We start from the raw sequence: 13,963 nt of genomic DNA on the forward strand, positions 1-13,963 counted from the left end.
ACAGCAGCTATGCTTGTACCACTTCAGAAAAAAAGGGATAGATGATTAGAAAAACAAATATTTAGAGACAGACTCACTGAGCCTGTGTTCAATATTACTCTTATCCTACCAGAAATGGCCCAAGCCGGTCTTTATATTACATGCTCTTTCGTTTTATGTGAATGTACATGTGTTTGCCCCTTCATCAGTCTGTGTGTTACGGTTTGCAATATAACAATAACATGTTTATTTATATAGTGCTCAATCAAATGATTTTGCTATAATCGATTTACAGTTCCAATAGTTCCAATTTAAGAATAACGCGCGCGCGCGTTTGGGGTCGGGTATATGAAAGCTAGGATGTTGGTTGTTTTGTTGTTGTTTGGTTGGTTGCGATTTTTTCCCCCTTCGTATTTTATTGTTGATTGGGTAAAGCCTTGACAAATCACCCATTGACATGAAATGCCTCAAAAACGCAAATCGTTGAAGATTGGAGAGTCAGTATTCTGCTTCCTTCTACCCCTTGTGGGGTAAGGGGGATCACATTCAAACAAAACAACATAAAAAACACAATAAACATGAAAAACGATTAGAATATGAACTATGCCAAACATTCATGAGATGTTTGTGGAGTGGTGACCTAGAGGTAACGCGTCCGCGTAGGAAGCGTAGGAATCTGAGCGCGCCGCCGATATTTTCTCCTCCTCCACTAGACCTTGAGTGGTGGTCTGGACGCTAGTCATTCGGATGAGACGATAAACCGAGGTCCCGTGTGCAGCATGCACTTAGCGCACGTAAAAGAACCCACAGCAGCAAAAGGGTTTTCCTGGCAAACTTCTGTAGAAAAATCCACTTCGATAGGAAAACTAAATAAAACTGCACGCAGGAAAAAAAAAGAAAAAAAAGAAAGAAAAAAAGGTGGCGCTGTAGTGTAGCGACGCGCTCTCCCCGGGGAGAGCAGCCCGAATTTCACACAGAGAATTCTGTTGTGATAAAAAGAAATACAATACAATTCAATACAATACAATTCATTTTGTCATTTATTATGAAGGGGGAGGGGTATCCAAACCCTAGAAGGGTCTTTATTATGTGGCAAAGAACCATTCTCATATATCTCATATATCGGTCATTTTATCTGAAGTGGCATCAAAACCCCAGAATGTTCTTTTTTTTATCATTTATTTTATTTTATTTATTTTATTTTTTTCGAGCGGTAAAGGATTAATCTTGTTTATTGGTTATTTTATTGCGAGGGGTATCAAAACCCCAGAAGGGTTTTTTTGTGTGTGCAAAAAATGTCTTATAAGCAATATATCGGTAATTTTATTTCGAGGGGGTTTGAAACCCCAGAAGAGACCATAACATTTTGTTTCAATTGGCAAAGAGTTAGTATTGTATATTGGTCTTTTCATTACGTTGCTAGCCACCCCCACTCCTCTCTACTTCCCCCTCCCCCCTCGCTCCCCCTCTCTGTCTCTCTCCCACCCGATTTCCCCTCCTCCCCTCCCCCCTCTCTCTCTCTTCTGGTCTCGCCGACATGAAAAAAACCCACCCCAAAAAACAAAAACACGTTGTATTCAAGTAGGTTAGAGTCTAAGAATGGATTTGTTGTTTGGTGCCTTATCTGTAATATTATAAATCTGTGATTAAACAGTGTGTGTGTGTGTGTGTGTGTGTGTGTGTGTGTGTGTGTGTGTGTGTGTGTGTGTGTGCGTGTGTGTGACACAGAGACACAGAGAGAGAGAGAGAGAGAGAATAAAAACGAAGGAACACCTAAAGTCGCGCACATTCCAGTGTGAAGGCCCTGCGTATAATCCCAGTGTTGTGTGTCGGTGAACCTTCTGCGGCAACACGACACTGGAAGGCAAAATGAACAGGTACAGACAGACATATTATGTATATGAAATATATATTCTTCAATATATATTGTTTAAAAGTCTCAAATTCGACTTACAACGTAACGTCTGAGTGTATTCGGGGCAAGTGGGCGAAGTGGAGGTTACGGGGGGAAATTCCCACTTTGGGTAGGAAACATGCAACTTTCCGAAAGTATGTATAATGTCAAATTACAGACGAAAAAATAAAAACAACAACCCAAAAAATAAACAAACAAACAAACAACAAAAAAACAAACCAAACCCCAACAACCTGATTCCAGAGGAGAGAAAGAACGGTTGCTAAGGGAGAGCACTAGGAAAGGGAAAGAATACATTACCACTTGCCATGGACACATCGTCTTGAGCAGGAAATGAAGCGATGTCTACAAAAACCTACTTTTTTCTCTAGTGTATGTAGTTAGCTGTCAATTAAAAAAAAGATAAAATTAATGATGATGATGATGATGATAATAATAATAATAGTAATAATAATATAAAATAATTTAAAATAAAATGTAATAACAATAATAATAATAACACAAAAACGACTACACGTCTTCTGTGTGACGAAAAGAACCAGCCAATCGTGTCACTTCCCTGCAGGGTGGGTGTCATAGTGGTCGGCCTCATGGTGTGACGACTGGGAGGTTGCGATCCCGGATTAGTGTCACCATCAGTCTGATGATGAGCATCACCGAAATGAGAGCATGGAGTCTCAGAACTCTCAAAGGGAGAACTGGGGTTACGCAATCGAATGTCGTTCGCACCGAGAAATCGTCTTGAGAGTATTGCTCGACATTTGGGGCCATTATGATCGATTGTCTGTCACTTCTTTAGTGACATGGCTTCGACAGTGTTGTCCGATGTCATGAGCTGCTAGCACTGCATGCAGGTCTCGTTTCTGGGACCAGTCTGGGGCCGTAAAGCATTTCAGCTGGCCTGCTTTAATGGATCTTCATCACATCACTGTTAAAATCTAATCTCACAGATCACCATGTGAATTTTAAAAGTCACAGAAGGAGAGGCACAACACTCCACCTCCCCGCCCCCTCATCTCTCTCTCTCTCTCTCTCTCACACACACACACACACACACACACACACACACACACATTAGAGATAAATACCTGGACTATTGTAGCATACAGTCTCTACCACAATTGCTAAAATGTGACAACATGCTTAAAACTAGGAACCTAGGAGTTGTTTTTTTTTATGCATTGAAAAATCGAAACAATTTTGTAGATAATGCCCTCTGTACTGGCTGTCAGTTGTGAAAATAACTGAAAATCTGTAGGTTTAGGAAATTCCACTTTCTTGCATGCATGGCTTGTTCATGTTTTCGTTTTTCCTTGATAGGCATTCTACATTGTTCTTTTAATTTTTGTTTCTTGGGGCCGGAGGCCTATGGAATAAAATTTTGTTCTTGTTTTCTCTCTCTCTCTCTCTCTCTCTCTCTCTCTCTCTCCCTCCCTCAATGTTAAGATTGAAGAAGTCAAATCACACAAAGTTCTTGGTATTGTTGTCCATAATGGTTTATTATGGTCTGAACATATTACTTACTTATGTAAAAGAATGTTTCAAAAAACATTCCAGTTATCAAAAATAAAACGCTTTCTAAATACGCATGCCCGAAAACATTTCTTTCATGCTGACATACAGTCAGTCATAGATTATGCTTCTACGTTGTTGTATTCTGCCAGCGCTGATACTCTGAAACCTCTTTACCATCACATTTAAAAGATACACCTAACCACAACAAATTTAAGTCGAATCTAAAAATGTACCTATTCCCCAAAATTGATATCACCTGGAATCCAATATTGCTTTCGATAATTTGTGGGTTCCCTCTCGCTTTCATTTCTTTCTTTTTTCCCCTGTCTGTCCACTTACTTGTCTGGTGAGTGAGTGTGTGTGTGTGTGTGTGTGTGTGTGTGTGTGTGTGTGTGTGTGTGTTTTGGTGGGGTGGTGTTTGATTGCGACGGAAGGACTGTTGTTTTATTTGTTGTGTCTGCACGTGTTTACGTTTTCTCCTCTTACTTCAATTAAATTTTTTTTTTTTTTTTTTTTTTTGCTTTGGGTGGAATAGCTGTTAAAGGTGGGATAATCGGGAAATACGGATGTATTTAGATTGTCTTTTGATTTTTTTTCTTCCGTTTACTCATTTTCGTTTCCCTAGCTTTATTCCCTCTTTAGGGCGAAGGCTGAATGTAAAAAAGCATGTTACTTGCATATATATTACCAGTGATAATAAAGATTTTGTCTTGTCTTGTCTTCTCTCTCTCTCTCTCTCTGTGTGTGTGTGTGTGTGTGTGTGTGTGTGTGTGTGTGTGTGTGTGTGTGTGTGTGTGTGTGTGTGTGTGTGTGTGTCCATAGGTGTTTCTAACTCTGTCACTTTTGCTCTTCTAAGTTCTTTCTCTGTCGCACATGGGGGGGGGGGGGGGGGAAGAAAAAAAAAGAGCGCAGCTATTTAGTTTTCAATTCATAGCTTTGTACTGGAAAGTTTCGATCACCACCGCCTCCGACCGCATCCTACCCCCCAAACCCTGACCCCCGCCCCCCCCCCCCCCCCCCCCCCCATCCCCCACCCCCTTCCCCGGCCCCCCAAGCTGTCATGAGTGAAGTGGATGTATGTTGCATGGTGTTCTGGTTTTGCAGCCCCAAAGACCTACTGACTGAATTTAATTGTTTTTGGGGATGATAAATGCCCACCTTCAAGGTCAACAACCGAGATAAGAGCGCCGTTTTAGTTTTGGGAAGGGAAACAAAAACAAAAAGAAAAAACAACAACACAAAAACAAATGAAAGAGGACAGTATAATTCGCGGAATAATCTCCTCTTCACACATTACCGAGGTGGTCATATGATGAGAGCTGTGCATGCCCAGGCCGCTCTGCCCATCATTTGGAATGGTACCTTGTGACCTGTTTCACCTCAGTTCTGTTCACTCGTGTACGTTCTACAGGTGATGTGTTCGTGGACGGGGGGCTGGGGTGGAGGGGGAAGGGCTGAGAAATAGAAGGGTGTGTGTGTGTGTGTGTGTGTGTGTGTGTGTGTGTGTGTGTAAAATTCTTCCTTTAATCTCCTCATAGAAAACCCCTGGTGAAGAAAATTAAAATCGGAAATGCATTAAAAAATGAACAGAACGAAGCATCGTCAATAAATATATAGCCGTGACTTCAGATAACTGATATTGGGAATACGGTTAAACGGAACATCAACAGTAATTAACCTTGACCACATAATTAATATTTAAATCGAAAATACAGTAAAATGAAGAAAACGAAATATCAAGAATACATTTGACTTCTTACAATCAGTTGCTGCACTTACACTCATTTGATGGTAGATGCATTGCAATGTAAATTCGATACCTGTTGAAGATTGACAGTAAGATAAATGAAAACATCAACAACGAAAAAACTGAGTGGAAAAGTGCAATCATTTGGAGCCAAACTGACGACTGGCTTTGTTTTTGTTTGTTGATGTGCTAAGAGTAACGAATACGAAACTCAAATGGTTAGGTATGTTATGATTGCAACAATATTTATATTTTATTTTGTATCATAAGAATACTTAAAGACAAATCTGAATATGAGAAACAATGTGGACTTTACCCACGTACCCCTCCAGCGCTGTGATCAGGTAGACTTACCTCTTAGTCATAGATTAGAGAGAGAGAGAGAGAGAGAGAGAAGGGGGGTGGGGGTGACGGGGGGCGAATTGCTGGTATTCGTAATGAGTAACAAAATGTGATACATAATTATGTAACGACAGCTGTTGGTTTAGATGGTCAATTTCGTTATTCATTTGTTGGCTTTTCATTGTCGCGCCCCCCCCCCCACCCCCCATCTCTCTCCTCCCCCCCCAGCCCCCCGCCGCCCCCCTCCCCCCCTTTTTTTTATGAGACATTTGCATTTCCAGTTGGTTAAACTCTAACATCACAACTGTCTTGCAACCTTATCAGTTGTCAGTATGATAGCCCTGTCGTTAATAAACCTTACCAATTGTCAGTATGATAGCCCTGTCGTTTATTAACTTTACCAGTTGTCAGAATAATATCACTAGCATTCATCAGCCTTACCAACTGTCAGAGTATCAGTCCTGCCGTCCACCAACATTGCCAGTTGTCTCTGTCAGCACAAAAGCCCTGTGGTCCACCAACATTGCCAGTTGTCTCTGTCAGCACAAAAGCCCTGTGGTCCACCAACATTGCCAGTTGTCTCTGTCAGCACAAAAGCCCTGTGGTCCACCAACCCTACAACTGACAGAATAATCTCCCCTTCGTTCATTTCGTGCTGTACCTTCCCAGGGTGACTGTAGTTAATTTGGACTTTTTTAGCGTTCGGTTTCGTGTTGTTTCTTTGTTATTTTGTTTCGTATGATACGATTATTGTTGCATATTGATGAGGAAAGTGCCTGTAGCTAAATCAGTGGATATTTGAATGTAACTCATATGTGTGTGTCTTTTTGTTGTTGTTTTGTTTAGATTTTTCAGTTTTTCCAGACTTTGATTTCTCATTCGATCACAGAGAATCTTACCGCGGCGGTAACGTTTGCCTGTCTGTCAGTCTGTCTGTCTTTCGGAAATCATCTAGCTGAAACCGAGTGTAGCAATATTTAATGTTAAAAAAAAAGAGAAACCTCTGTTATAGATATCGGAATCTCTCTCTCTCTCTAATAGGTAGGTACACCCAATCTGTATTAACTCAGCTATTAGATGCATTCGTTACTGGATAAGAAAATTAAAAATGAATGATACTCGACTGCTAATTAAATCTTATGATATGCGGTATATGATTTAGACTTTAGAGGCAAAGTAAATTGGGAGTGGAATGTACGAATGTGTCAGTTTACGTGAACTTGGGCTTGGGTACTGCATGGGAATATCAAGGAGTGTGATGAATGTGCCGTGTGCAAATTTTTTGTCAATGATTGATAGACTTAGGTGTCAGGAGTGGGAAAGCCATATCCAGTCGACTGAGCCAAAGGTTTGATATGTATCGAATTTATATCTCTAATCATTTAGTGAAGCGATACTGTTTGTTTGATTTGGACAGACACCCCAGACTTACATTGACCAGATTTAGATTTGGTATTTCTGAATTAAGCACACGCAGATATTGTTATAAAGTCACATGTTATTCTTAGCTATTGTTCCTATTGTGCAAGGAATCAAGAGAGGATAAGTTCACTTTGTTTTAAAATGTCCCGTCTAGACTGACTTACGAATTCAATTTATTCTCCCCAAATATCATTATATATATATATATATATATATATATATATATATATATATATATATAATCAGTTTATACAGATAGATGAAAGATATAGCTATATGTATGTATATCCATGCTTATTTCGATTATGTTTACCACTGGGATGGCCGGGCATCGAACGATGCCGCAGTGAAAACATTATACGTAGTTTTGCTTTGTATCTTTATAAAGCACTCCAGTTAAGACAGACACATAATTCTTGGCTTGGTTCACTGATAGTTTGTCGTGGAAGAAGTCACGTTGTTTATATTACCAATTGCAATGACACATGTAAAATTCTGTTACTAACCCAATATTCATGTGAAGCTTTGGCTTTAAGTGAATAAACCATCTCAGTCTCTCCCTCTCTGATAATACAACTTTTTGTTTCCCTTTTCGAGGGCTTTTTGAAAAAATGCATTGCCTTGCTTACTCAGTTTCCCTCAGAAAATGATATTTATTTAATTCAATTCAGTTCTCTTCCTATATCCCCCCCCCCTTCCCCCCCTGATTGTCTCGGAGAGGGATTCTGAGACCGAAATGAACACATTTGACAGACCGGGGTAGGGGATGGAGGGGTATATTTATTTGTTTCAGAACTCAGAAGTTTGTTGAACCAACTGTCAGAGGTACTAATGTGACAGTGCATTTTTTTTTTTTTTTTTTTTTTTTTAAAGAAGGAAAAAAAAAAAAAAGTTACTGTAGCCCAAAGTTGCCACAGAAGCAATAACTAACTGGCTCAGCCTCCAACCGATTCCAGCCGGAGAGGGTTGGCTTCGCAGCTGGACTGGGTTGGTCCACTATAGCGCTTGGGGGTGTCGTGTCATGTTCAGAGAAGGAAGATATGCTGTTCTGACATCAGATATTAGGTACCTTTCAGTACACGACGTTGGAGTTTAGTAATTGAAAATAGAAAGGCTCAAACAAGTATATAAAAAACAAAAATCCAACTTTTAAGTGGGCAGGGCCGACTGTTTGAACCCCCTACTTTATCTTGGACTCGTCCAGCGAGGACCGAAATAAACGCCAGTCGCTGCGGTTCACAGCGCTATAAGCCACTGCTGTCCGCGTGCGTGTGTGATTGTGAGAAACGCGAAAAAAAAAAGCTGGAAAACTTCAGTGTATCGTCGTTTGTAACGTCAACTTACCTATTTAATCAGATTTGCTACACAACCGCTTTGAAGGTAAATTTTTAATCGGTAGTTCTTTTTCCAACAGTGTTAATGCATTTCAGTGTATATTAAGCGTTTGTTTTGAGTTATGTGCTCGCAACATGTGGACGACGAGTGGAATATTCCCCATTGTCTCACGGGTCATTGCTGTGTTGGTGGTTTTGAGTTTATCATTGCAACTTAGTACGACTGCTTGTGTCTTTGCCTTTAACGATGACTGAAAGTTTGTGCATGGATGAACCATTTTTGCATTTCGAACACGAAAGACAGATGGTGTTCAGTCGTTTAAGTGGGAAATTGTGAAACATGCGACGGGTTTCGTTTTTTCCAAATTAGGGACACCACGTGACTGGAAGGTGAATTTCCACAGGCCCTTCCAGACGAAAGTGGGTCGGGGTCAGGACGGCACCCCCACCCCCACACCCGCCATCTGTTGTGTGTGTGTGTGAGTGTGTGTGTGTGTGTGGCGGTGTGCGGCATTGTGCATCTTGTTGACTGGTGCGCAGTGTGGGGGGCTTTTTTGAGCGCGGTTGCGCAGCATCTTTCTTTTCTCTCAACTCTCCCTTCCAAGATAGGACGCTTTACGGTAAGTGCCGGGATGCTGTTGCACAGACTGTAATGAACTGTCCTCGCAATTTTATTACTCCGAATGCACGTGCTGGAAATGGAAAATTAAGCGGACAGGGTAGGCAGGAATGGGGTGCGGGGGGTTGAGAGGAGGGAAGCTCTCGCAAGTCAGATGTGTAGTGATGTATATGCATAAATATATGTTACCGGTAGATGTGGACGCCGTGCACGTTGCAACATTACGAAGGATTGTGTCTGCATATTGTGCGAAAACGTACTGAACCTTGTTGTAAAGCGGTGGTCTTCACCATTATGCGCAAAATTAATGTGCTTATAACCACAATGTATAGCGTTTGTTTTTTGTGTTTTTGTTTCGTTTTTTCTTTCCTTCTGTTTTTTCCCCCGCAGAATTGTATATTGCATTTGAAGCATGCGACAGACATTATTTATGTTTGAATGGAAAAGGTAAGAAAATAGTTTTTGCAAATGAACAGGTGCTGAAAGAGTTAAAACATCATTACATACATAAATTGATAATACTTGTTATGGTTATGCTAGCATGAACACTCCATTTTCTTTAGTAATCTATACTTTTTGTCTTTTATACAGTAAACATGACATAATTATATATATATAAAAAAATTCACATATGAAATGGTTTGATTTGACTTTTAGGAAAGAGTTCCTTTTACATGTATCCACCAGCACCCCTACCCCTGCTGAATGAATGGATTTGACTTCATGGAAATAAGCCCCCCTTGCCCCCCCCCCTCCCCGACCCCCCTCCTCCAAAAACAATGAATTGATTTGACTCTTTTGAAATAAGCCCCTGCCCTCTGCAGAATGAATTGACTCCATTAATTGGAAATAACCCCCCCCCCCCCCCCCCAGCCCACCCCCACCCTCTCCTTCCCATTGCAGAATGAATTGATTTGACTCCTTGGAAATACCCTCCCTCGATCCTTCCCCCTGCAGAATGACTTGATATGACTCCTTGAAAATAAGCCCTACCCCCACTATCCCCCTGACCCCTACAGAATGAATTGATTTGACTCCTTGGAAATAAGCCCTACCTGCACCCCCCACAACCCCCCTCAGCCCTCCCTTCAGAATTACTTGATTTGCTTCCTTGGGAATACCCCTTCCCCCTATCCCCCTGACCACTGCTCAATGAATTGATTTGACTCCTTGTAAAAGCACCCCCACCCCACCCTCCATGCTTGGTACCTTGAAAAATATTTGAACAAGAGTAAGTTTAACAGTTCAGTTTGTTGATCATAATGTGCCTGTTCCCCTCAGTCTCCTCCCCTCCACATCCGCACCCCACCCCACCCCTTCACCACCCCACCCCACCCCTTCAGGGGGGGGGGGGGGCTGTATTATGAGAGAAATGGGAAAACCAGCCAGCACAGGTCAGTGACCCAAGTTTTGCCCAGCTTGTGTGAGGGGTCAGACTGTCCTGACCAGTGGTCAGACTGTCCTGACCAGTGGTCAGTGTGGTGTGACTCCACTGATGTTAAAGCTTCACTGATGTTAAACCGGCTGTGACAGGTCATTGGACTCTTCTGGCTTGGGGGGTTGGGGCTGGCTTGCATTGTTGCCAATAACAGCCACTCTAGACAGGGTTATTGTACTTTGCCCATGGTTCAGTCACCTCTGAGGACCCAGGTGGTCAACTGGAATGTTGTGTGGTGTCGGTGACCTGTTTTATGGTGTGGTGTGGAGTAAACAGTCTGGTTTCTGACACAGGGACTTCCACTATAAAAACATGTGCGCTGATCACAAATATGAAATAAGAGACATGGGACATTTGTTTTTTTTCGTTGATTGTAAATGTTTTTATATCAGTTGTGGATCAGTTGATTGCCATGAAGTTCATGGACACAGTTGTGTCTGTTAGTGTTCCCTCCACCCCAATTCCACAGACCCAACCCATTACAAGTCAACTGTGTACACATGCACATGTTTGTGCTGTGCACATTTAATATTGCTGGCATTTTAATTGGGATATGAATCAAGGTAGATTAGTTGTTGAGGTGTGAGTCATCATAATTAAACTTGTGATGGAGAAAAATGTCCATTGGCGGCCTGGATATAATAATGCTTGCAATAGCATGTTTCCAAAACATTCCCTTGAATATTAACAAGTATGTAAATGGCATGGCATTTGATTGGTTGAAGTAATGGTGTTATATGTATATAGTTTTGAAAGTGATAAGTATATGCTGTATTGATGTTTCTAACACTTGTGTAGATAGAAGATGACTGAATAGGTTTGTGTTGATATTTTGGGAGGCAGTGACAGTGTGTTATTACCAGGAAAGTTACTCACCTGGAGTGAGAAGCTCGGTTGGAAACAGATGTTGTAAATTGACTGGACTTGGGAGATTGATGTGAGTTTGAGCAGTCAATAGCAAAAGCAGCCTTCACTTCATTTTGATACAGTGAAGTGGACACAGATGGGGCTTTTTATTTTATTTAAAAAAAAATAAAAAAAAAATTTTTGGTATGTGTGTAGTTTCAGATAGCATGCTCAGTGGAAAATTTTGAGTATTATGAGAAATACACTGCTGTGCAATTCATTTCTCTCTCTCTCTCTCTCTCTCTCTCTCTCTCTCTCTCTCTCTCTCTCTCTCTGTGTGCATGCTCAGACGTGTGCGTGCACACATGAACACAAATTTTCATATGTGCGGTAACTTGTGCACATATATATGTACATGCACAGGTGTAAGCGCACAATCAGAATCGCAACACACACACACACACACACACTACGAGACACAATATGAGTGACACACACCATGCTGGCACACCACCAGATAACTGCACTGTATACACAAGACAAAACATGCAAGCCCACATACAGACACACTCGCTGTAACACACGATGTACACACTATTGAAAAGTAACATGCATTGACTTTGTCATGTTTCAGAATCCCCTGTATAAATTGCACTTTGCCTGAGAAAATCCCAACTGAAAAGCATCGCCATGGATACAGAAAGCATTCGCAGTAGTTCCTCCTCCACCACCAGCATGGACAAGGCCAAGGCCAGTCACGATGACCGTGGGGGGTGGGGAGGCAAGCTGGACTTCATCCTGACCTGCATTGGCTATGCCGTGGGCCTGGGAAACATCTGGAGGTTCCCCTACCTCTGCTACAAGAGTGGTGGGGGTAGGTGGCCATGCTTTGTTTGGTTTTGTCCCCCTGTCCCCCCCATTCCCCCCTTTCCCTTGCTTGCTTTCTGCTCACTGTTCCTCCTGTCTGACTGTGAGTGGTGGTGACCTGTATGCCATGCAATCACACCAAACCCCTTGTCTGTCCACTGACTGCTTTTATAAGTCAATGATGTTTATGCGTAAGAAGACAAACATTACTGAGAACACATCCAGTACCATGTGATTATTTATTCTCTCATTAAAATGGTACAAGGTAGATATCAGAATTTGTGAAGCAGATCAGTTATTAATTTAGTCGTAATTTCAAGATAGTCATGTAATGATGACCAGCTCCTCTGTCTACCCTTGCATTACTCTCAAGTTATTTTGTTCATGTATGCTCAGATAACAAATTGTGTTTCTATCTATGAACATTGCTATTATGTGCTCTGTTCTGAATACTAGGTTAACTGCTTTCACTAACCCAGTATCCTTGGTAGACTTGACATGGTAGTTCATCCAGTGCAGTCAGACAGGGACAGATAGTTCTCTTGGAAAAACTTGTCACTGATGTCAGGTACTGAGGAAAGGACCCAGTCAAAGGGACGTAATCTCTTCTCAAGTTGTCAGAACAGCACGATGCAGTAGCTGGTTGTTTCCCCTTACTTGTCAGGACAGATAGTTCTCTTGGAAAAACTAGTCAGGTACTGAGGAAAGGACCCAATCAAAGGGACGTAATCTCTTCTCGAGTTGTCGGAACAGAACGATGCAGTAGCTGGTTGTTTCCCCTTACGAGCTGGTTGACATGATGCACTGAAACCTCTGCAGGATCCTCCCCCAGTCTTGCCAGCCTGTTTGGTACTAGTTCATTCTGCAGATAAAAACATATTGCAAGAGTGCAATACAATGACTAATTTTTCTGTTCGAAGAAGAAATTCTTGGATTAGCATTTCTCTGTTTTTGTCTCTGTGTGTGTACCTATCAGAGTGGATTTCTTCCAAAGAATTCTGCTAGAGGGCAGTGCTTGTGTTGCCATGGGTTCTTTTTCTGTGTGCCAACTGCATGCTGCATACAGGACCTCTGTTTATCATCTCTTGTACATGACCAGATGCTCAGTTTGATTTTCCAAACTTGGAGAAAGTGCGAGAGCAGGATTCAATCCCAGACCCCCCCGCAGGCTCTTCATTAGCAGATAAGTGTCTTAACCATTTTGCCATCTTCACCCTTAAGCATATGACATATTCTGGTTGATATGTTTAACAAAGGTGTATATTTTCTCTTTTTTCAGGTGCGTTTTTCATCCCTTACTGCATATTTTTGATATTGTGTGGACTGCCCCTGTTCTTCATGGAGGTGTCTTATGGCCAGTTCTCTTCTCTCTCTCCACTGGCCATCTGGAGGATCTGCCCCATCTTCAAAGGTAAGGATCTGCCCCATTTTCAGAGGTAGGGGGTAGTTTTTAGGGAGGGGTATCTGCCCCATCTTCAAAGGCAGGGGATAGTTTTTTTAGGGAGGGGAATCTGCTTGTTCTTCAAAGGTAGGGGGATAGTTTTTAGGGAGGGGGATCTGCCCCATCTTCAATGATAGGTTGGGGAATGGGGAGGGGTGTTACTTATAACAAAAGCTGAAGTTGAGAGGCAGCTGAGGCCTAGATGTTTTAGCCACTGTGATGACTTGGTGCCTGCATCTCCGGTGTCAAGATCTGATCTGTTTTGTCATGCTGTGCTTTTTGTGTTTTTGTCTTCATGCAGTGTAGACTTGGGCACACAGAAATATGAACAGCAGTTCACCCAGTACCTGTACTCCAGGAAAAATTTCTTTTTAATGAAAATATTTACACAGATTGATTTCAGATTATACTTACAATGTTTGTGTGTTTGAAGTGGTGTTTTGATAAGCGCACTTTTTTGCCACTGATTGTTACATAGTGCGATAACCCATGATGCTG

At 41.7% G+C, this 13,963-nt stretch overlaps 1 protein-coding gene across 5 annotated transcripts in view; it reads left to right on the forward strand.

Moving 5' to 3' along the window:
• Positions 1 to 13,963, forward strand: part of LOC143284111 (sodium- and chloride-dependent glycine transporter 1-like) — a 73,620-nt gene that overhangs the window by 35,477 nt on the left and 24,180 nt on the right. The window contains exons 1-3 of one of the 5 annotated variants that reach the window (XM_076590764.1): positions 4,785 to 4,807; positions 11,792 to 12,031; positions 13,304 to 13,435. In XM_076590764.1, coding sequence (XP_076446879.1) covers positions 11,848 to 12,031; positions 13,304 to 13,435 — 316 coding nt within the window. In that variant the 5' untranslated portion in view covers positions 4,785 to 4,807; positions 11,792 to 11,847. Of the gene's footprint in view, positions 1 to 4,784; positions 4,808 to 8,139; positions 8,301 to 8,721; positions 8,875 to 11,225; positions 11,249 to 11,791; positions 12,032 to 13,303; positions 13,436 to 13,963 lie in introns of those variants that run through there. The other 4 variants (XM_076590761.1, XM_076590762.1, XM_076590765.1 and 1 more) reach the window with 4 other exon arrangements.

The sequence above is a fragment of the Babylonia areolata genome, chromosome 7, assembly GCF_041734735.1.
Source record: "Babylonia areolata isolate BAREFJ2019XMU chromosome 7, ASM4173473v1, whole genome shotgun sequence".
NCBI lineage: Eukaryota > Metazoa > Mollusca > Gastropoda > Neogastropoda > Buccinidae > Babylonia > Babylonia areolata.